At 52.8% G+C, this 22,516-nt stretch overlaps 1 protein-coding gene across 3 annotated transcripts in view; it reads left to right on the forward strand.

Annotated features, from left to right (window-relative positions):
- EIPR1 (EARP complex and GARP complex interacting protein 1) overlaps positions 1–19,720 on the forward strand; it is a 145,593-nt gene extending 125,873 nt beyond the window's left edge. For all 3 annotated transcript variants that reach the window (XM_058551855.1, XM_058551856.1, XM_058551857.1), the window contains 4 exons: positions 12,336–12,472; positions 14,975–15,142; positions 16,574–16,741; positions 19,157–19,720. In XM_058551855.1, the coding sequence (XP_058407838.1) occupies positions 12,336–12,472; positions 14,975–15,142; positions 16,574–16,741; positions 19,157–19,331 (648 nt within the window). In that variant the 3' untranslated portion in view covers positions 19,332–19,720. The remainder of the gene's footprint in view (positions 1–12,335; positions 12,473–14,974; positions 15,143–16,573; positions 16,742–19,156) is intronic.
- The last annotated feature ends 2,796 nt before the right edge of the window (positions 19,721–22,516 follow it).

The raw sequence follows: 22,516 nt of genomic DNA on the forward strand, positions 1-22,516 counted from the left end.
TTTTAAAACTCTGCATGGTCAGAAGAGAGTCTCGTAGCCTTCAATGTGAAATTAAGAGTTGGCCTGTTTTTATAGCAAATAAATAATATTTAAGGGGAAAAAATCACTATTTTTATTAAAATTTAAAAAAATAAGACATATCTCTATATCATGGAATAGAATGCAAATTTTACCCAAACTCTTAGGATAAAACAGGGAACTTGAAGAAAACGTAGTGCCTCAGATTGCTCCCTGGGCCCCTGCAGGTCTGGGCGGAGACACCTTCATCGTCTCCCACCTCTAGGGGGCTTGCTGGGGAGTCTGGTCAGAGATGAAGGGAATCCCCCTCCTGCCCCCTTCCTCCAACTTGGACTTCAGTGAGGTGTTCTTGTGTAGCTGTCAGTTTAAAGACAGAACGGGAAAACACTTTCCTGGTGAAGTGCCAGGCCTCACAGCAGGCTTTGGGGAGATTCTTGGGGTGGAGGGCTCAGCTGAGAAGATGCCACACAGAGCCCTGTGAGTACCTGCCCCGCTCTGATTAGCAGGAGAATGGCAGGGAGAAAATAAACCTCCAGTCACGTACATTAGAATTCAGCAGGCTCTCGTTGCCCCGACTCTACAGTCCCGTCCTGTAATCAAACTGTGGACGCGTCTTCAGGCCCTCAGTCATCTCAGAATGATTTTACGGTGGGGTGATTAATCTGTAACTTATTTTCTGCAGAGACCAATTTAGTTTTCTCTCCCCCTTTTTTATCCGCTGTCAGCAGTTCTGTCAATATCACTTTGTGACCCTCTGCCGCAGGATTTCATACCGAAACCTTCCTATCGATTTCGGCCATCTTCACACCCAGCTCCTCAACTTTTTTTTACTGTTTGAGGATATTGCCTTCTGTGGTGAATCTAATCTTATGCTCACTGCATCATTACCTTTTGCAATTAAATTGGAGGTTCTTTGCCATTTATAATCATTAGCAGAGCCCAGGGGAGGTCTGGAGGGGGAGGTTCCGTGGGGTCCCAGAGCCCGATGAAGGCAGAGGGGATGCCTCCCTGTTTTGATCTGTGCTCATTCATCTCTAGGGTCTAGCGGCTTTCACTGGCTATGGAAATAAATAGCTTCTTTCAAGGTGCAGCGAGTGGCAGGGCAAAAGGAGGGAAGGTTGCCGTGAGGATCGACTGCCCTCTTCCTTCTGCACACACATCACTGTAGGAGCTTCTGGAAGATGAACCCAGATCGCCCCTGCTCGGTGGTACAGGGCCTGAGGCGTTTCCATACAGGAACACCTCTTTGAAGGAAGAGAATGGGCTGCAAGGGCACAGTGTTTTTTAGAAATTTTCTAATCCAAAGTTTAAAACGTTCCACAAAAGGATCAAATACACAAAATGGGAGAGAAGCTCGTAGTGAAGGAAAATCATTAAATGCAACTAGAGTCGTGTCTGCTATGCCTGGAGATAGAAAACGTGTTTGTTGTTTGGGGACAAGAGAGAGTGCTGAGCAGAAGCTGAGCTGCTCTGAGGCCGAGTGGAGGCAGCGAGTCGGGACCCTGGGGACCTAGGCCCCTGCTCCCCCGCCCTCACGCGGGTTGGTTATCGCCCCTCGTCGCAGGCATGACCCCCACCTTCCTCGCAGCTTGCGTGTCAGCCACATGTGGTAGGGCGGAAAGCAAGAGGCTTGTTCAGTTGGTTTAACCCCTTTAGTTGGTCTTAAAGTTTAGAACTTAGAGTCTGAGGCCTGACAGGCTGGGTTCAGTTGTTGGCCTGCTGTCCATCAGCAGTGTGGCCATGGAAACCAACTCGTCTCAGACGCCGTTCCCTGCCTGGAGTCGAGAGGGCCCATCCCTGCGTTGTCGAGATAGTCGCAGGGACGTGCCTGGCACTTCTGTCCTCTGCGGTGACACCACCCTGGACAAAGACTGTGTTCCCAGCCTCCCTTGCAGCGTGGTGGATCTGGACAAATGGACGTGGGTGGAAATGGTCTCCTCGGCTTCTGGACAGTGTTCCTGAATGAGGGGACGTTTCCTTCACTTTTACATCCTTGCTCCTGGGATGTGGCAGTAGTGTGCGAAGATTTTCTCCCATTCTCTCACTTGTCTCTTCATCTTCTCAGGAGGATCTTTCACGGAGCAAAAGTTTTCATTGTCTTTTTTTTTTAAATAGACTTTATTTTTTAGAACAGTTAATTTAGGTTCACAGCACAATTGAGATGCGGGTACAGAGATTCCCCATGCACCCTGTCTCTTACATACCTACAGCCTCCCCCTTACCAACATCCCCACCAGAGGGTACATTTGTTACAGCTGATGAACCTCCATGGACACCTCATCATCACCCAGAGTCCACACTTACAGTAGGGTTCACTCTTGGTGGTGTACGTTCCACGGGTTTGGACACATGTACAATGACATGGATGGTCATTGTAGTGTCATACAGAGTATTGTCACTGCCCTAAAACCTTTGTGCTCCGCTTGTTGATCCCTCCCCCCAACCCCTCACAACCACTGATCTTTTTGCTGTCGCCATAATGTTTTCTATTCCAGAATGTCATAGAGTTGGAATCGTAGAGCATGTAGGCTTCTCAGATTGGCTTCTTTCACTTGGTAATATGCACTTAAGTTTCCTCTGTGTCTTTTCATTGTTTGACAGCTCTTTGTTTTTAGCCCTGAGTAATAGTCCCTTGTCTGGAAGGTTTTCCCTTTGGTAAAGTCCATTTGTCAGTTTTCCTTCTGTGGATCCTGTCGTTGGTGTCAGGGCTGAGAACTCTCTAGCCTTGGGTCTTGATGATTTTCTCCTGTGTTTTTTTCTGAGAGTTTTATAGTTTGCATTTTACATTTCAGTCCGTTTCAGTCCATTTTGAGGGAATGTTGGTGGAAGATCCCTGTAGGCTTCCCTGGCGGGGGTTGGGCGAGGACAGAAGGCGAGGGCCTTCGCTGTCTCCGGTGGAGTGCAGACACGCTGCTTTCTGTGGTGTTTGGTGGAGCAGAGCAGTCATTGTCTGGAAGCTTTCTGTATTGCCAGGCTGCCCTTCCCAGTCCTTGGGCTGGAGGGAGCAGCGTTTGTGGGGCTTTTGGGGTCTGCACCCACCACTGTTTCCAGGTTGCGGCTTCCTCAGCCCAAGTCTGGGACATGCGGGAAAGAAGGCACAGGCCCTCCACCCTCAGCCCCAAGGGGCCTCGGGCCCCAGGGCCCCTCGCTGGTCGGCCTTCTCTCCACCTTCCAGAGTCTCCTTATGTTTGTTTCATGTATGAAGCCCAGGGCTTTTGTTGTACTTAGTGGGAGCAACAGAGAAAAGTGCATTTACCCCACTGGAAGCACTGCTGCTTCCAGCAGCAGACGTCCCTGAAGAGAATTTGAAGGTCACTGCCCCTCCATTAGGTGTCCTCCCTTCCAATCCTACGATGTCTGAAGATCTTGGAGAATATAGCAACTCTTTCACAGCCTCATTAGAAAAGTCCTAGCGCTCTAAGTGCCCGGTCGGTGTGGAATCCATCCTGTACTTTGGTCGTCATCAGCAAGTGCAGATGACCCGTGTGGATGAGGAGACAGAGGGCTCCCTGGGACTCCCCACAGCACCTACAGCGTGCCTGGGGGGTGACCCCATGTGTGACCAGGACTCATGAAGCATTTTGACACATCGTCATTCCTCCCTAATTTAAAGTAGTCCCTTTAAACAAGCACACAGACCTCAGGTCACTTGACAGATGAGAAGAGTAAAGCTCAAGGGGCTTTCTGAAGGTGGCATGGTTTGAGTGACAGATCTGGGATGCAATTCAGGTTTGATTCCGGCCCATCCTCCACGAAAGTCTTTCCTGGGGGCTCCTGTGCTGCCCACGCCTTGCTTGCCTCCTCCAGAACTTGTGGCTCAGATTTGAATATCATGGATAGTCAGTCACATTTTGTCCTCTGACAGTGGATTTGATGTTTGGAAACAGTCAAAAGTTATTTGGAGCAAAATCTGGTCAATAAGATAGTTAACCAAACTTTGTAAAGCTGGTTAGTGGAAAACATGTTAAAACTCAGTGAAAACTGGTTTTCTTGTGAGATTCATAAAAAGGCATTCCAAAACATTCTGAGAAGTATCTGCGTCACTAAAATAAATAGAACCTTTAGAGCCACAGCTTTCAGACAGCAGTCATTTGAATTTATGTTTTAAGATATTTGTTTTTTTTTTTAAAAAGCCATGATGTTTAAGAAAAACACGGCATTTTGTAATTTTACCAAGTTGCATATCTTAATATCACAGCATAATAGCTACATGTATCTTTTGATTTTGTAATTATTGAAGACAGCTGGTATTTTTTTAATCTTCCAGTTAGATCTTGGAAAAAAATCATTAAAAACCAGAATGGGCTAGGTGTTGGTGTCTAGCAAGTGAGTGCTTGTTTCCCAAGCTCTCCAAAGATTTCTTTCTGGTAATAAAGAGTAATCATACGTCTTAAAAACTGAGTATATTTCAGAAAAAGCAGCTGCTAAACCTGGGAGGTTCCACGCACGCCCACCATCGGCACCAGGGTTTGAATTCTTACCACGTCCAAGAGCTGTTGGAAGTGTGATGCATGACTGGGCCTTTGCACACAGATGCAGCCTCTGCCTTTTTGTAGTTTGCCATTCAGTTATAGTGTATAGGTGGTGCCTTTAATTTAAATTCTCAGGTTTCACTGAAATAGGCTGGGACAGGCGGGGCCCAGTGACTAAGGTGAGGGGAGTACTGCAGGCCACGAGACATAAGAGGGAGAGGCTGAAGGCTGTGAGTCCTCCGGGAGTCCAGGCAGCATTCCGAGCTCCAGAATCAAGTCCCATTTCTGCCACCCACTCACACAAAATGTGACTTTGGGCAAGTTGCTTGGCTTGTCTAAGCCTCAGTGTCCACATCTGTAAGGTAGAGATCAATGTCCACATCTGTAAAGTAGGACAATTTAACAGTGGACTTTATGTGAGGACAGCATCCTCCACAGTGTCTGGTGCATGGCAAGAAATTGATACATACCTGTTGGGTGGATGGATGGATGGGTAGATGGGTGGATGGATGGATGGGTGGATGGGTGGATGGATGGGTGGATGGATGGGTGATTGGATGGGTGGATGGGTGGATGGATGGATGGGTGGGTGGATGGGTGGATGGGTGGGTGGGTAGATGGGTGGATGGATGGATGGGTAGATGGGTGGATGGGTGAATGGATGGATGGGTGGGTGAGTGAATGGATGGATGGGTGGGTGGGTGATTGGATGGGTGGATGGGTAGATGGATGGATGGATGGATGGGTGATTGGATGGGTGGATGGGTGGATGGATGGATGGATAGGTGGGTGGATGGGTAGATGGGTGGATGGTTGGATGGGTGGATGGGTGGATGGATGGGTGATTGGATGGGTGGATAGGTGGATGGATGGATGGGTGGATGGGTGGGTGGATGGGTGGATGGGTAGATGGGTGGGTGGGTAGGTGGATGGATGGAGGGAGGGAAAGAGGGAGTGAGGGAGGGAAGGAAGCATGAATACAAGGAGGGATGGAGTGGCTATAATACATGCTTTCCACAACTGGATTACAATTGAGGATCAGGTCACCCAATAGGATTCTAGTACAGAGGCAAGAGGTACAGAGGAGAGAAATTGAGATACCAAAAAGCAGCCTGTGTTTGCTTCATAATTAAATTACTCTCCCCAAGGTCAGCCAGTGATAATCACAATTCACACATGAAGGACACGGTGTGCTTTAAGTACTGCAGGGCTCTCAGTGTTTTCAGCCCTTGTTATTCTTCAAACAAGATTGTTTTCTCTCTCCAAAGAATCAACTATAATTAGATCTATCTCTCCAACAGATCACTAGTGTCTAATTGGTATGACAGAAATATTTGTTATATTCCAGTCCATCTTGGTCACAAAACTTAAATGTGCTCTTACAACCTTTGTAGTTTTGAGCATAGAGCTGAGGTCAAGCCCGCAGTTATGGGTGTAGGACACACATTTTTCTCTGTGAAGAGAGCTTGGGTCTGCTCTCAAAACCCTCACACATCAGCTCTGTGGAACCTGGAGCACTTCCTCCCAGGGGACAGAGTCCTTGGTGGGGTGTGGGAGCCCGCCAGCCCCACTGGGTCTGTAGGTCCCGTGTGAGCCACACTCAGGGGAAAGGGGGCAGGCCCGTCCCTGTGACCCTGGGCGTCATGGGGTGGGGGTGGCAGGGCCCACCTCCACTCTTCCTCCAGGCCCCTTGTGTGCCAGCTCCTGGCATCTGGGAACACAAGCCTCGGCAGCCGAGTGTCCTCCCGCGGTGAGCCCAGTTCTCCGTCAGATCCTTCTTCCTCTTCTTTTCCTTCCCTGTCGTAAAGGCAGCAGTGGGCTTCGGGCTATCTTGCGGAATCTTGTTCCCACCACCACCCCATCAGATTCTGACAGACTCACCCTGTGGTCCAGAACGTAGCGACAGCCCCCTCCCTTCCGCTCTTACCCCTGAAGGCGGGTTGGAACCCCAGGCACTGTCTGGACTCTTTAGCCAGGCCGCAAAGAGACTAAGTAAGGTCACTCACTGGGAAGCACAGCTGGGCCTCCAGCTTAAGGGGGTTTGTGTTCAAAGCTGGGGCTGGAATTCCTAGCCTGACAGAGGCAAGGGGTGTTCCCACACCTGTAGGAACCCTCTGTTAGTGTCATCTCAAATGGACATTGTAGGAGTGTTGGTTAGGATGTGTTTGGCTGCAGGACACAAGAAATGACTTAAAGAATTGGGAAGTTTTATTATCTGGTGTAACAAGAAACGTGGAAGTAAAACGACTCCAGGGTTGGTTAATTCAGTGTCTCCACAATATCAAGGACCCACCTAGTTTGCATGTTTCTGCTCTGCCATATCCATTTGACACTGCTGTCTCCTGTCATGACTACAAGGTGCCTGCAGTAGTTCCAGCCATCACATCCAGACTCCCACAACATCAACAAAGAGAAAGCCAAGTTCTTCCTTGTATCTCCCTCTGTTTGTAAGGAAAGCCTTTCCTGGAAGTCCCTCTGTGCCCTTGTCAGACACGACCACGTGTCCCTGCTAAACCGGTCGTTGGCAAGGGGAACAAGTTCTCATACTTGGCCTAGAGCAGTCTCTTAGTCCCTGGGGGTGGGAAGGGGCTTGCGATGCAGAGCTGTGCAGAGTCTGACAGGTGGAAGAGGGGCTCAGGTCACGGCTGTTGCACAAGCCAGCTGCTCCCACTTGGCGGTTCAGGGGCGCGGGCACACAGTGGGACTTGTCTGCATGGGGTGCGTCGTGTCTCCCGCGCTCTGAAGCCACAGCCCTGCCATTGCCTGGCCTTGCTGTTCTCCTTCCAGAAGGTGGGACGGTGGCGTGTACTTTCCTGACGGGTTGTCCGTCACCCCCATGGCGGTCAGCAGGGACTTCTAGTCTGGTGCGTTCCCTCTCTGGGTCCGCGGGCCCTGGCGGCCCTGGGCCTTGGTTGCAGGGAGAGCCGCTTTGTCTTTGGGAATCTCGTGCTGAGACTCTTCTTAAACGTGCTGCGTGAACCGCTCCTGACAGCGCGGGTCAGCATTTTGTTGCTTAGAAGGCGTGTTCTTTTGTTCACATCTGCGTTAGTACCGTCTCCCATGAGGCTGCCGTTTAGGTGTCAGCTGACACAGCTGGACCGAGGGCCTGGGTTCCTTCCAGGCTGTTGGCCAGAGGCCGCCCTCAGTTCCTTGCCCTGTGGGCCTCTGCAGCGTGGCAGCTCGCTTCACCAAATTCAGGGAGACAGACTCAGAATCTCGTATAATCCAACCATGGGACACCCTCAGCGTTGAGGCATTCTTTTGGTTAGAAGCCAGTTCCCCAAGGGGTGGGGATCACGCAGGCCGTGAAGACCAGGGGTGGCGCGGTGGGGCTGCCTTAGACGCTGCCTGCCACAGACGCTTCTGCCTCCGGCCTCCTCAGCTGACAGGTGAGTCTTCCCCAGCTCCAGGACACCCCGATGGCCGACTCCTCTGCCCGACTGAGTCAACACCACCTGGCCTGTCCGTTAGTCTCTGACTCCCAGCATGCACCCTGTCCAGTCGTGTGTTCATGTCTCCTGTCTCTCTGCTTCGTTGATGATTTTGTCTTCGCAGGAGTACCTTACTCCTGAGTTCTGTGTAGCCTTCATGCCCTCTCGAGTTCTGAGTCCTCATTAAACCTTTCTCTGGTTGCTCCAGCTGGATGAGTTCTGCTTTTCTGAAATCTGTTTAAAATTACATTATTCTTTTACCCTGGCCTTGCTACTCGCTAGCTGGTTTTTTTATCGTACTATTATTTAATCTCTCTGTGCCTTGGTTTCCTCCTTGTAAAATGGGGATATTAGTGTATACATCATGTGCCTGTGATGATCTAACTAGGATGTGACCATGCAGTGGCTGATAACCAGTTCTGTTGGTTTTACCACCCCACTTATGTGTTTCCTTTTGTTGAGTGCATTCGCCTCTGCAGCCAGGCAGTGAGTGGGCCAGAGCTGAGAGGCTGCCTGACCCTCGTCTGCCTCCCTGTCCCTGGTAGCACTCAGCAGGAACCCGGGGCCACTCAGTAAATACTTGTTGATGGTTGCATGGTTGGTTGCTGGTTGGTTGATGGATTAATTAATTAACTAACTTATTGTTTCAGAAATCTGGAATCATCCACCAGCTAGAGTTCAGAATACCTTTACACACTGCGGGTTTTGGAAGCAGACAGTGCTTTGTTTTGCCAAGTTAACCTCTCAGGGAGTCCTGATGGACTTAGACGGAGATATTACTGCAGAGAGCTTGGTGACAGTGTCATTCTGTCAAGGATCCAGCTTGGGTTGCTTTGCTCAAGGTTACAGATTATCTCTTTTTGGGATGGTTTTATGGTGTCTTCCCACACCAGCCTTTTGGAGAATTCACTCCGTTGAACTTACATTACCGGTTTCCTAAAGCTATGACCTTATGTTTTATCTTTCTGAAGAGTTTGATAATGAATCAATTTGTTTGATAGAAAATTAATTAGAACACTGAATGTTGATTAGTTAGAAAATATATTCAGCCTTTTTATATTCCCGCTTGTTGATCTTATACATATATTTTAGCGTTTTGGTGTGATCAATGAATAATCATTAGCTTGATAAGTAAGTCTTCAGAAAACTGAAATAGCACCTTGAAAATTGTGTTTGACTAATGTTCTTCCTAATGAGGATACTACAAAAATATTTCTTAGCTCACGTTGTCTATGTGGAGGTTAAAACATTGACCCTAAGGGTGAGTTGGAGAAGTTAAAGCCAGAAGGGAGCTCTCCCGTGTCTGAGGTACTGTGCATTCTAGAAGCGTTTTCAGTGGTTGAGAGGGTGTTGCCACTCACCCTCCTCTTTAGGTAACTCTGTCCCGTCCCTGCTATGGGAAGGATCTGCTTTGACCTCCTCCCAAGTGGGCTGTTACTGACCTCCTTCCTGTGGCTGAGGGTTTGGGTCCCACGTCTTGAGGACCCCCCACCATTTCCTTCTCCTCCGTGGCCTGTGGTGGCTCCGGTGTGATGGCCTGCACGCTCTGCGCGTCCCCTCTGGGCTGCACGTAGGGACCAGGCCCCCCTCTGTGGTCGCCGGTGCTCAGCTTCTCCGTGATGACCCAGGCGAAGCTTCCCCAGCCGTGCACCCTGCACCTGGAGTGAATTTCCTCTGCTGCAAAGACAGGAAAGAAAGAGAAGCTGTAAAACCCGATGTGCGTGGTTCCTGAGGGTGCGCTCAGACCCCAGGGTTCTCACGTTCTGTGGCCCTCCCTGCTGCAGGCATGGGCTGTGGCCTGCTCTGCCAGTGCTGCAGGGACGGGGGGCACCCAGGCCCTGCCTCGCCGGGCGGCCTCCTCCCCGTTTCCGCAGTCACTCTGTGCTTCCTGACGTCCTGCCTGGCCTCTGGCCCTGGCCTGCGCTTCTGCCCACGCTGCCGCCCGGTGTCTCCCCCGGCAGGGCGCTGCTGTGTGTCCTGTCCCCGCAGTGCCGCCGAGGCCTCCCTGCAGACGTGTGGGCTGGCGGTCACTGCCACAGCCCCCTTTCCCGCTGAACCCCGCTGTCCTTAGCCCGGGGAGCTCTGCTGCCCTCAGACGCGGCTCTCTCATTGTTCTGGTTTCTGCCTCTGCCCTCGGCCACGCTGCCTGCCATTTGTGCCTTCTGCATTCCAGGCCCCCCAGGCCTGTCTCGATGACAGCTGCTCCTGGAGCCTCCCTGTCCTCAGGCAGTATGAATGTGATCCCCTCGAGTCCCCAGATGCTGGGCCTGCGCTTTCCTCCCACCCCGCGTTCTAGTAATCGTTCCTATTTCATCCTCTCTGTCGCTGCCATGCCTAGCATCGTGTCCCCCGCGAGTAGGAACGTGGTCCAGATTTCTTGCGTGGGACAGAAATTGCCCTTTCACTGTGTGGAGAGAGGATTAGTGAGTCGCGCTTGATCTGTGTAGCGGCAGACAGACATTTGCACTGGAATTTTGTAAAACAAAAGCTCCAGCTCTTCCAAGGAGACCTGCTCTGACTCCTCACCACATCGTTGGGTTGTGGGGAGTGGGCAGTGGGCTGGGCCCAGCAGGGCTCCCATGAGCCTGGAAGGCGCATGGTGGCAGCATCAGCATCGACTGCCGGCCGCGCCCAGTCTCGGGCCGCCCGTGTGCGTGTTTCCTTGGAGATGGTCGTCGTTGTCCCAGCTTCCTGCACAGGCGCTGCCATCCTCTGCCCAGTGCTCCTGCACAGACACACATGCCGCTCATCTCGTGAACCTCAGGCCTTTCAGCCCCCATGGGAGGGACATGTGAGGCAGGAGTTGAGCGAGGCCGTGATGTGCTGGGACTGGAGACTCATCGTCCACATAATATGCTAAATCAAGAAAACAGGAAAATTGATTTTTTGGAGAAAGATTTTCTGGGACAAGTTGAGAGAAGAGGTGAAATGCTTCTCCTGCTGGGCGGTCAGCATGCCCTCGGTCCGTGACCTCTTACTGCAGTGTTACTAGAATAAAAGGGATTCATGCTGAAAAATCATTTTTTAAAAATGTCACCACTGTCATATTTTTCACCTGGGCAAGTCTCTCTGGAGAAGAAAGGGGATGTTTTCCCCTGAGTTTCCAGTCAAATTCCTTTATGCTGACCGCTCGCTCCATGGGGCCGCCCCAGGCCTGTCCATCTTGGGTCTGGGCGCTCGTATTGCACCTGTGCTGCAGGGTCCCCCATAAAGCACGGAGATGGGGCCGCAGGACCCAGGACGGTCAAAAGGGACGCTTACTGCCCCTAGCACCTCCTTTAACCCTCCCTCAGGCCTCTCTCCAGAGCTACGGCGGCATGCCTCCAAGTCCCTTCTCCAGGTCTCCTAAGAAAGAGGCTGGTGTTGAAGTGATGGTGAGCTCATGTGCGCTTTGGGATCCAGGGGGGACGTGTGGCAGAGAGAGCCACAGACACGGGCCCGTGGTGCTTTCCCTGCCTCGAGGAGTCACCTTGTGGATAGATATCAGACCAGAAATGGAGATGACAATGTAGCCAGTATGATACGCCTTTGTGCGTAGAGTCCCAGGCGGGCAGCTGGGTGGGGCAGGAGGTGAATAAGGCCAGGAGGGAGCTCGTCTCCCAGGCACATAGCTAGGGGCCCCTCTGATGCTCAGGAGGTGGAGATTTGCACCCCAAGAGACAGTCCCCGTGGGTGTCTCGAGGTCTTCTCATTACCTGTGAGGTTAATTCGCCTCCATGTAACGGATTTAGAGATCCTCAGGAGCGAGGGGGGATGCGTACTGAGAACAATGTCTGATCAGGTTGCACCTGTTTGTTCCTCTGTCGTCTGGAATTGCTGTGTCTCTGTCTTCGGGAAAGGCCAGGTGTTTGCATTATGTCATCCTGTTGTCTTCAAGTTCGAGCAGATTATCTCTAATCACACACTTGCAAGTCCCGTTTCATAGAGGTCTATCAATGTGCTTTCTGGGGGCCAGCCCTGTGGTGTAGTGGTTAAATTCAGCGCGCTCTGTTTCGGCGGCCCGGGTTTGCGGGTTCATATTCCACGCGCGGACCTACACCACTCGTCAGCCATGCTGTGGCAGCGTCTGACCTACAAAATTAAGGAAGATGGGCACAGATGTTAGCTCTGGGCTAGTCGTCTTCAAGCAAAAAAACAAAAAAAAAAGAGGAAGATTGGCAACAGATGTTAGTTCAGGGCGAGTCTTCCTCAGCAAAAAAAAAAATGCTTTCTGGTTTTTGCTGTGCTCAGTTTTACCATTTTTCCCAAATGAGGTTCAAACATTCTTGCATTTTAAGGGAAGGAACCAAAGGCAGAGCTTCCTAATAATTTTCGATAATATCCTATGAGTATAGGATATCCTCTTAAATTCTCTGAAAAGAGTTCAAATTACTTTTCTTTTATTCTTCCTTTGAAAACATCACCAAATTCACAGCTGGCCAGTTCAGCGTCGCTGGAAGGGAAGGGCCAGCTGAAGTTCACCTCAGGACGCTGGAGCCCGCATCACAACTGCACCCAGGTGGCCACAGCGAACGACACGGCCGTCCGAGGGTGGGACACGCGGAGCATGAGGTCAGTGACTGCCATGAACCCACGGACGCGCCCTGGGAGCCTCCCCTCTCTGTCCCCTCTTCATCCCCGAGTCAGAGGTGTCGGAGGCATGTGGCTTGTCTCTCTTGCTCTCGTGTTTGTGGGAAATCATAGCCTCGTTCTGTTTCTCCACCCCAACTTGAGCTGGCACATCCATTGTCGTGGGACCGTCATTCCTCGGTCAGTTGTTTAATGTTCCACGTGGATGTCCCTTCACGGTGGCGTTTTATAATGAAAATGAAGATGGGGCTTTTGCAACCCCTCACGAATGGACCGGCGGCCGCCGGCTCTCGGTCTCCGTGGTTAGCACCCACAAGCTGAGAGTTACAGTCCCCTGGTTAAGTTACAGAGTTGTCTGTGACCATTTCTGTGCCTTTAAGGTACACACCTATTGGATAATCATAGTTTGTCATTTAAGTCATTATACGCAACAGCCAGCAGTTCTAATGGAACAAATAAGAGCAATTTTTCTCTTTCAGGTGTGGTTTTGATAGGCAGAAGAATGATGGTGTGCACATCTGTTGTCATGGCAACGGGAGCCCGTGCAACCTTTTTTAAGATACAGTTTATCCCCTCAGCACACCATAATTTATCACTAAGCTGCAAAGACAGGATATCACAAAATAACTGTGTTGCCTTCAAGGGTAGGGACACAACTTTAAATTTGGTTCCGTGGCCCCTCTGAAAACTCTAGGCTAATAAATAATCAGTCACCACTTCTAGCATGTGTGTATCTGCACCAAGGACTTGTGTGGTTTCACAGTCAGAAGCTGAAAGCCGTGGACGCAGACCACAAGGAACATCTGGAGCACATCTCTCCAGGTCCTGTCGCCGTCGTTCCTCTGTTTTCATTGTTCTTTAAAGGATGTGAAGAATTTCAGTATCTAAAGAAGAAACTCAAAGACTGGCGTTAGACACAGCGATAACAGACGTGGCTTTGGGGGTGATGTCCTGTAGTCACCTTTGTGCCCAGTCGTCTCTTTGGGATGGTGGGCAGCGCAGGGGCACCATGGCTCCTCTCGTCGACTGTTGCTGCTGCTTCTGCAAACAGCTGTGGTTGTTATTTAGACACGGTGCTCTTGGTGTTTCTTCTAGATCATATACTTTTGTATTACAATTGCTGCCACCGGAGCATGGAGTGACCCCTGGTAAATACTCCGTGCATATGTGACTGCCCACCCAGTTCCTTAGGACTCTGCCAGATTTAAAATTTTATATGTTTTCCTGTTTCACTTGGAAGATCTTAAGGTTTGGGGTATCTTATTTTAGGAAAAAATATTAGGGTATTGGAAAGCTGCAAGATATAAAAACCAGTTGAAGATTTATAAATGGTTTAGGGCTGGAAAATCCAACACAAGGGAAAAAGATGAAGAGGACTGAGCTTGGAGAGGAGAGAAACATGAAGGCAGTACGTGGTGATGGTCTTCAGAATCGAGAAGAGATTAAGTGATTGTGGGAGAGAGAAGTTACACCTGAGGGAGGCAATGGAGAGGGTGGTGCAGACAGAGACGTCACAGGAGCGGACGGTGGGCCTGGCAGAGTGGGCCCTGCCCCATCCTGACTGGTGCAGGCCTTCCATTTCTGGCCACAGTCCAGCCTCACTGGAGGACCTGCCGCTCTGTTTTGGGTTTGTGACGTCAGAAGGAGCCGATATCATAGACGGAATGGTTTGATTTCAGACCCTGTAGGAGCAGCGGGAGTCAGGGCTTCAGTTAGGTGTGTGTGTGTGCGTGCAGATGCAGATGTGTACACATGTGTGTGCATGTGCTCGTGCATTTGTGCTTATGCGTTTGTGTGTGTGTGTGTGTGTGTGCACATGTACCTTAAACAGCCGTGTGACTGATTCCACTCCTCGCCCGCGTCCCGGTGTGTGGATCGGGGGGGTTGCACTGGAGCATGGTGAAGGCGCCCCCAGTGTTGGCATCTGCGGTGGTGTGAATGGATAAAGGACAAGCCCGGCCGTGATGAACACTGTCTCCGTCATTGTTGTGGTAGCTTTTCCAACAGCATTGTATTCTACCTTCCCCCCGTCCGTTTTTCTTTTCTTTTCTCACTGCATCCTGCCAGGAATTTGTCAGGTGTCCTTTCCAAAAGTCTGTCTCTGCCTCTCCATGGCAGTCACCGTCCCTCTGGCTCGCTCTCATTCTTGAGATTCCAAGTCACGTTTTTTGACAACCACAAACCAGCATCACTTGCACAGCTTGCCGAGGACCACAGATGCGCTCCTGGAGAAACCGCAGCCTGTGTCACCGCTGCGAGAGGTGCCGAGGTGGGGCACCAGGCTCCCTGGTCCGCAGCCCCTTCTGGTGTCTGAGCCTGGCCTTCTCGAGTGGGGGAGCCCCAGGCTGGATGCCGTCAGGGAACTAGCTGTTAGTTCCAGGGCTGGGCGTTAGATGGGGTCTGAGAAACGTACGAGTCTGCAGAGTCAGCAGCTTTTCATAACCCACTGCGTGTTATGTACGCTCTTCTCTCTTTCTCCCACAGCCAGATATACTGCATAGAGAACGCCCACGGACAGCTGGTGCGGGACCTCGACTTCAACCCCAACAAGCAGTACTACTTAGCTAGCTGTGGGGATGACTGCAAGGTGAAGTTCTGGGACACTCGGAATGTCACTGAGCCTGTGAAGACCCTGGAGGAGCATTCCCACTGGTAGCGACTTCTTTGTGTGCTGCTTTAGGGAAGAGGGGATTATGTAATTTATTTTGCTAATTACTCTACCATTTGGAAAGGCACAAACCAGCTTAGTTTGTGCTGCTGTGAATCATTCAATCAACCCAGTTTTATTTTTCCTAAAGAAACACTAATTCCAAATCTGAATGTTTGTGATTTTATAAACGTAGGAAAAGAAGAAAAACATTAGATTCTGTTTTCTCTTGAAATAGTGCCGGTTCAAATATGCAAAAATAAACGTGTACAGATGTTCACGAGGCATTGTTTGCAATGCAGGGAGGCTGGAAACCGCCCAAGTGCCCATCAATAGGGGATTGGTTAAGTCAATCCAGTGACATCCATGCACTGAGGATGGTGCCGCTGTTGAAGAGCGTGAGGAATGGCCTGTGTACAGATATGGAGAGTGCCCAAGATCGGTCATTCTCCTCAGAATGTTATCTGAATGTTTACCATATGCTGGGTACTTTTTGCTAAGTAAGTGAAAGAGGTCAAGTCATAGAATGGTGTGCATAGTATGAGCCAGTTTTTATTCAAATGAAGTGTGTGTGCTTTTGTGTGTGTGCGTGTGTATGCTTGTGTGTGCATATGTCTGTGTGCATGGTTGTGTGCGTGCTTGTGTGCATGCATGTGAATGCTTGTATGTCTGTAAGTGTGTGCCTTTGTGTGCATGTGTGTGCTTGCATGCGTGTGTGTGTGTGCGCCTGCAGAGGAAACGTCTAGAAGAGGAAGAGCCAAGCTGCTATTGGGAGTCCTCGCTCAGGCCGAAGGGGCACATTGTAGACCTTCTGTGGTCCATGTCTCTGAATTCTTTGCATTACTTAGCAGAAGCCATATTGTTTCTGCAATCAGGAAGTTTAAAAAACCCAGAATGCTAGTGTACAGTTTGACAAATTCAGTAAGTTGCTGTAATGACTGCAGTCTGAGGAGAAACTCACGTCCTCCCGGCCTCTGCCTGCGGGCTGTGAGGGCACTCTCCACTGCCCCTTGGGCCCGCAGACCCGTGCATGGCGGGTGGCTCAGCTCTCTGAGCTCGCTGGCGTGTGTGTGTCAGAGGAAAGCTGGGCCCAGCGCCCCAAGCCCAGAGATCCACTCCTGGACCCCATGGCAGCTGTTCACGAGAAGTTGCCTGGGGTTTGGCTTCCTGTTGCAGGTTACCTCTAACCCTTCTTTTGCTTCTGGGCATTTTTATTTTTAGGACTTTAGAGAGCCAGTCTGGAATACTGAGCAGTAAGCCTTCTTCTCCCTCTGAGGTCTGCGCCCCCTTTTGGTCCGTCTGTTTGCTGGGATTTAAGAGCAGGCTTTAGAGAAGCATGCGGTGAGCCTGCCCTTCTGCTGGGAACGGCCTCACCTCAGGACGTGCGGTTTGGGATTGTTGTCTGGTGGTGATAGAATCATCTCCTTGCCTCCCAGGGTGTGGAATGTCCGCTACAACCACTCACACGACCAGCTCGTCCTCACGGGCAGCAGTGACAGCAGGGTCATCCTCTCCAACATGGTGTCCATCTCCTCCGAGCCCTTTGGCCATCTGGTGGACGACGATGACCTGAGTGACCAGGAGGAGCGCCGTCCAGAGGACAAGTAAGAACACGTGTGGCCCTGGGTGGTGCGGGAGCTTCCTGTTCTCGCAGACTGGCTGTGCACCCGGGGGCTCGTGTCAGACGGCGTGTGGTTAGGGTGGCACCCCCACTGCGGGCATGGAGCCGCGGTCCTGGAGGTGATTAGCACCCAGGATGCGGGGCGTTGCAGTTTGGTCAGGTTAGCTAACGCCTTCTGGTGTGGTTTAAAATGTGTATCTGTTCGCCGTGTTTCCATTTTCTTATTGAACGCTGTACATAAGATTTTAAAGACTGTTGCTAGTCTTTAAACTTCAACTTCAGTGATCATGAAAACCAGTATCCATCGATCCTCATAATAGTCCCTGTGAGAGAGATCATTACTGGGTCCTTCCTCGCTGTGTGGACTTGAGGTGTGCGGTTCACAGGTGTTGACTCTTGGCCCTCGCTGGCTGGTGGCAGGGCGGGGACGCAGGCCAGCCCCCTGAGCCCCAGTCCCGGGTCTGCTCCACACAAAGTGTGCTAAACCTCGATGCATGTTTTCACAGTCGCACCATCTTGGTTGTATATTTTCCAAAAACTCTTTCCTATGCCCTGTTTTCTGATCCTAATTGCATCCACTCAGGGGCCATCTCTTCAAATTGGGGCTCACACATAGGGGTCCTGGGGATTTGGGCCTCAGGCAGGTCACACTCCTGGTGAATGCAGAGCAGGGTGCTCCGTCCCGTGCCGGGGCTCCTGGCTGTGGGCTGAGCCCGGCGTCTTCTCTTGGCGATGTGGGTGTCAGAAGGGAAGGCCACTTGTGTCTAGAGTGGATTCACTTTCGTGTGTGGCAGCTGCGTCCTCCCTCGTGAGTGAGCCCGACTCAGATGCCCCACAGAGTCATGGCTCCTGGATCCCCAGGGAGGAGGTTCTGGAACAAACGCGTCGAGTGGAACAGTGTGAGCCCTCAAGTACAGCAGGGGTTTGCATTCTGAGATTCTTTCCACCGTTCTATGTCTGAATTCTTCTCTGCCACCCGAGCTGTGCCCAGGACCGCCCTGTGAGAAGACGCTGTGTTGGAGCCTCCTCCAGTGGTGATCTACTGATGCGTCTGTCTCTTGACTCAGTTGTCTTTCTGTTCCAACTAGAAACACAGTATTTAGACAGAATTGCAGTGGGTCCAGTCAGCGGTCTCCCATCATGCAGCGGGTGTGGTGTTCTTTGCCGTCCTCTGCTCAGGACCCAGTGGAGTCCGTGTCCCATCCCTCCCTGTGGGGAGAAGGCTGGTCGCCTGTGTGATCCACGGGCGCTGCCCCCACACGGCGGCTGCAGAGAAGCGTGAGGAAGGCAGAGCTCGTGTCAGGCAGACATGCCAGGCACCATGACAGCAGCGCTTGGTGTCCCCTGATTTCCTGCAGTCCTGCTCCCGGGGCTTGTCTGTAGGTCTCATGAACTCAGGAGACTAGACTTCCCCAAGAGGATGTGTAGGTGGTGTTGGTAACAACGCCCCAGCGGGCACGGATGGCCGCCTCCAGGGAAGGCCAGGCATGGCGATGCGTTTCGGGGTGGGTCAGAGCACAGAGCTGAGCACAGGGCAGGACGCGGACGGCGGGCGTGTCTTGGGGAGAAGCCGCGTCTCCCTGCAGAGAATCCAGGGGCACTGAGGGCGCTATGTGCACCGTGAGTAGAAATTGTCTGTGAAATGGCAGAAGTGCCTGAGGAGCCCATGCCAGGTTGAGAGTGGCCCCTGCACCTGGGCGGGTTTGGGTGTCAGCCCCCAGAACAGAGAGTCTGAGGTGTCCCAGCAGCAGGCCCTCGATGCCCTCGATGCTCATGTTCACACGTGGGTGTCAGGCATGTGAGCGGCACCTGGTCAGGTTTCCCAGGGAAGGAAAGCTGTGACCCAAGTTTAAAGGGAGGTGACGTGGGACAGTGTTGTAAATAAGGGCACTGCAAAGCCCAGGGCCGGGACCAGCAGGCTCCTTCCCTCCCGGCTGAGGGGGTGTCCTCGCTCCAGCCAGCTCTGCACCGTCTGGCCCTGAGCGGGCTCCCCACGCCCGGCCCGGCCTCTCCACATGGTGAGGGGCTGCACGGGCCAGTCCCCCAGGTCCCTTCCGCTCAGACGTCACAGGAGCTTCTCATCATTCTTTACTCAGCCCCATGAACATCACTGTCCCCTGAACCAAGGAGGTGCCTCGTAGATCACCACGGTTCCAAAGCCATCGAAAACAAAATGCTGCCAGGTGAAACATGGATTTCCATGAGCCACTTCAGAAGGCCACTCGTCATGGCGCGGGGAGGGTTTACGTGCTCCTGCCGCTGCAGGAGCGACCCCCTCGGCCCAATCTAGGCCCCTGGGATTCTTTCCATCATGCAGGTGGGGAGACTGAGGCTCGCTGTCGCCTGACCTGTGCAGGGCCTGCCTGCCTCGCTCACACATGTCTCTGGTGCCTTGCAGGAGTCAGGAGCCCCCACAGGACAGCGTCATCGCGACCTACGAGGAGCACGAGGACAGCGTGTACGCTGTGGACTGGTCCTCGGCCGACCCCTGGCTGTTCGCCTCTCTGAGTTACGACGGGAGGCTGGTCATCAACAGGGTGCCCCGGGCGCTGAAGTATCACATACTGCTCTGACCCATCCTGACTCCTCCTCTGGCAGTTTCTCGAAGTCGTGCAGCTTTCTGGAAGTAATCAGTTTTCCGAAGAGCTCCCTCTCCGGGACAACCAGCCTTGCTTCCTCTAGTGCGAGCGTTTACGAATAACGGTGGAGCTCCTGCCGACGGCACAGCACACACCTGAGTCCGGTCTCCCCTCGCTCCAGATGGAAGCGTTGTCCGGGACACCGTGCTAGGGATGCGAGCCATCGTTACGTGACTTGGCGTCTGCCCGGTCACTGCTCACTTTCTCTTCTCTCCTTTAAGGATGTTGGGAGTTTCACTTTAAAAAAATCTTTCTGTTTTCGTAAATTAACTCGTCTTTCTTTTGAGATTAAACATGAAATAAATGAGCAAGGCCATGCTGCACGGGCTCCTGGCTCATTCTTCCAGGAACTCTGCCCTCGGACGGCCTTGTTGCCTGGTGTCTGTTCATTTTCTGTGTCCTGGCCCAGAAAAGGGGCCGAGGGGCCGTCCACACAGGCTCCACTCGTCCACAGCTCTCTGGAGCTGGGGTGCGTCCTGGGCAGTGTCCCGGGGCCATGGAGTTTGGGCAGGCGAGTGGGGGAGCACTGAGCATGTTCGTGACCAGGTGTCTCCCGTCAGCCTCGGGCTGTCCCTGTGTGCTGATCTATGCTGGGTCCTGCTCCTGTTATGCCGATGGCACTGGAGATGCGGCTCCTTGTCACCCGAAGTCACACTTGTACTCCTGGGTCACCCAGCACTCTTCCTCATTGAAATCCCGCATCGTCGTGTCATCCCACTCCTTGGTGATCCTAAAGCACCGGTCACTCGGACTCTTGACCATTCCTTCTCCCGTGGGTCCACAGGTCTGTTCTGGGTGCACCGCAGACGGTGAGTGCTGGGCTCCGACTCCCTGTGGCCTCCATCCAGCCAGGTGTCCCTGCAGGAGCCTCATCTCCACCCAAGATCCCTGGTTTCTTTTTCTGTAACAGGAGAGAAGGACTGGAGTAGCTCTCTGTCCCCAGTCTGCTCTCAGGTTTGGTTTTTCTTCCAGGTCAGGCTTCAGTCTAAGAAATGGACTGAAGCTCTCTGTTGTCTTTGGAGTGTTTGTTTGTTGTTTTCTAAGGGCATATCCTGGATTTTGTTTCTTCTTTTCAGGGGGGAGAGTTTGTGGGGCAGAGTAGGGGCCTTGGGGGAGGGGAGGACAGGTGGGGAGGGGAGGACAGGTGGGGCCGTAGGGGAGGGGAGGACAGATGGGGGAGGGGAGGACAGGTGGGGTTGTCGGGGAGGAGAGGGCAGGAGGGGCCTTGGGGCAGGGGAGAGAGCTGGGGTGTGGTTCAGGCCTTCCAGCGTTTCTGCTTCCTGGTAAGACCTGCGTGTGTGAGGAACACAAAACTGCTCTGATGCAAGACCTCCCTTCAGTCTGTTGTCACGCAGGAGAAAATGTCTGTGTTTGTCTAACGAGTGTCTCTCGCATGCCTCCCGTGTGCCAGGCACCGTGCTGAGTGCCGCGGTGCCGCAGTGAGTAAGGCAAGACCTGGGCTTACGTGGAGTCTGCGCTCCCGCCGCAGCCAGTGGGTTGTGTGTCTGTTCTGTCAGCACTGTGGGCTGGATGCCAGGGGGAGTACAGAGCAGGGCTGAGGAGGTGCTGAGGGGAGCGGGAGGAGGGGTGAGGCGGGGGTGCCCTGATTCCAAATGGGAGGCTTTACTTAGGAGGGATGTGGAGCAAAGACCTGTGTGGGTGAGCTGCGGGAGGGCAGCTGAGCCAAGGGACAGCACGTGCAAAGGCCCTGAGGTGGAGTCTGCCTGGCCCTCCAGGAACATAGGAGGGCTCGTGGGACTGGAGTGGCCTGGGAAGATGGCAAGAGGCCCAGGCCATGGGGGCCTGAGGACCTGGCCTTATTGAACTGGATGGGGATGGAGGAGCGATGAATCTCATTTGTGGCTGTTGTTGCCTGTGGTGGGGGATCATAAATTTGGTTTCAGGCACAATGAGTTTGAGATGCCTGTGAGGCCTCTAGGTGGGGATGCCCAGTAGGCAGCTGGACCCCCGAGGGAGGGCTGAGCGATCCCGCACTCTCATCAGCGCTCTGGTGGCTGGGACACGCCAGGGGTGAACCTTCCCCAGTGTCTCAGCCGGCTTGGGCTGCTGTAGCAGAATACCACACACCGGGCGGCTCAAACCGCAGACACTGATTTCTCGCACTTCTGGAGGTTGGAGGTCCAGGATCGGGATGCCAACACAGCCAGGTCCTGGTGAGAGCCAGCTTCCTGGCTGCAGACAGCGCCTTCTTGCTGTGTCCTCTAGCTCTCTGAGGTCTCTGTGATAAGGGACTCATCCCATACCTGAGGCTCCATCCTCGTGCCCTCGTCACCTCCCAAAGGCCCCTTCCTAACACCATCACCTTGGGGGTTAGTGCTCAGAAGGCATGTACCCGACCTTCAGTGCTCCGCTGGCACCAGGCATGCGCTGTGACCGATGCCTCTGGACCCCTGAGCCCAGCCCGGGGCCTCACATCTGCCTACCTGCTTAGGGTGTGTCGTCAGTGAAGAAGGCAGCCACTAATTGTCTTATGGCATCAGCTCTTTCTGTGTTAAAATTGCCCCTCTTTTTCATCTGTAGAGCCCCAAGTGGATAATATTTGTTTCCATACAAAGAATGCAGCGTAGGGGTCGGCCCTGTCTGAAACCCAAGTGCCACATCATCTCTATTTCGAGGCAGACCACTGTGTGGGGTGAAGAGACTACTGCGGGTGTGTGGGAACCAACATCCACACCCTCCTGGAGTGTGGAACCTCCTTGGGCCGGGCAAGCCCGCGGCAGCGTCTTCCCTCTCAGGCTCCATGCACACCCCCGTGAGTTTTGAGGGGAAAGCTTGGGTTCGTCCTCCTTGGAGGGGGCCTGAAAACACCGCACCTGGCCCCCGGCCCCGTGCACCCCGCTTTGGAAGCAGCCATGGCTCCAGGAAAGGTGCCCACTCCCGCTGAACCTTCACGAGGCCCTGCCCCTGGCCAGCGCAGTGGGCCGCGCGCAGGAGAGGCTGCGAGGACCCTGGCCAGCTGGGCCTGTGCAGCCTGCATTCGGGGGTGATGTGGGAGCCCACGGGGCCCGGACCGCATGCCCACAGCTGCCCACCCACTGCGCCTGCTTCTACCTGCAGCCGCACGCCATGCAGGGAGAGGGCACGGCTTCACGCTGGAC

This window comes from Diceros bicornis, chromosome 12 (genome assembly GCF_020826845.1).
Source record: "Diceros bicornis minor isolate mBicDic1 chromosome 12, mDicBic1.mat.cur, whole genome shotgun sequence".
NCBI lineage: Eukaryota > Metazoa > Chordata > Mammalia > Perissodactyla > Rhinocerotidae > Diceros > Diceros bicornis.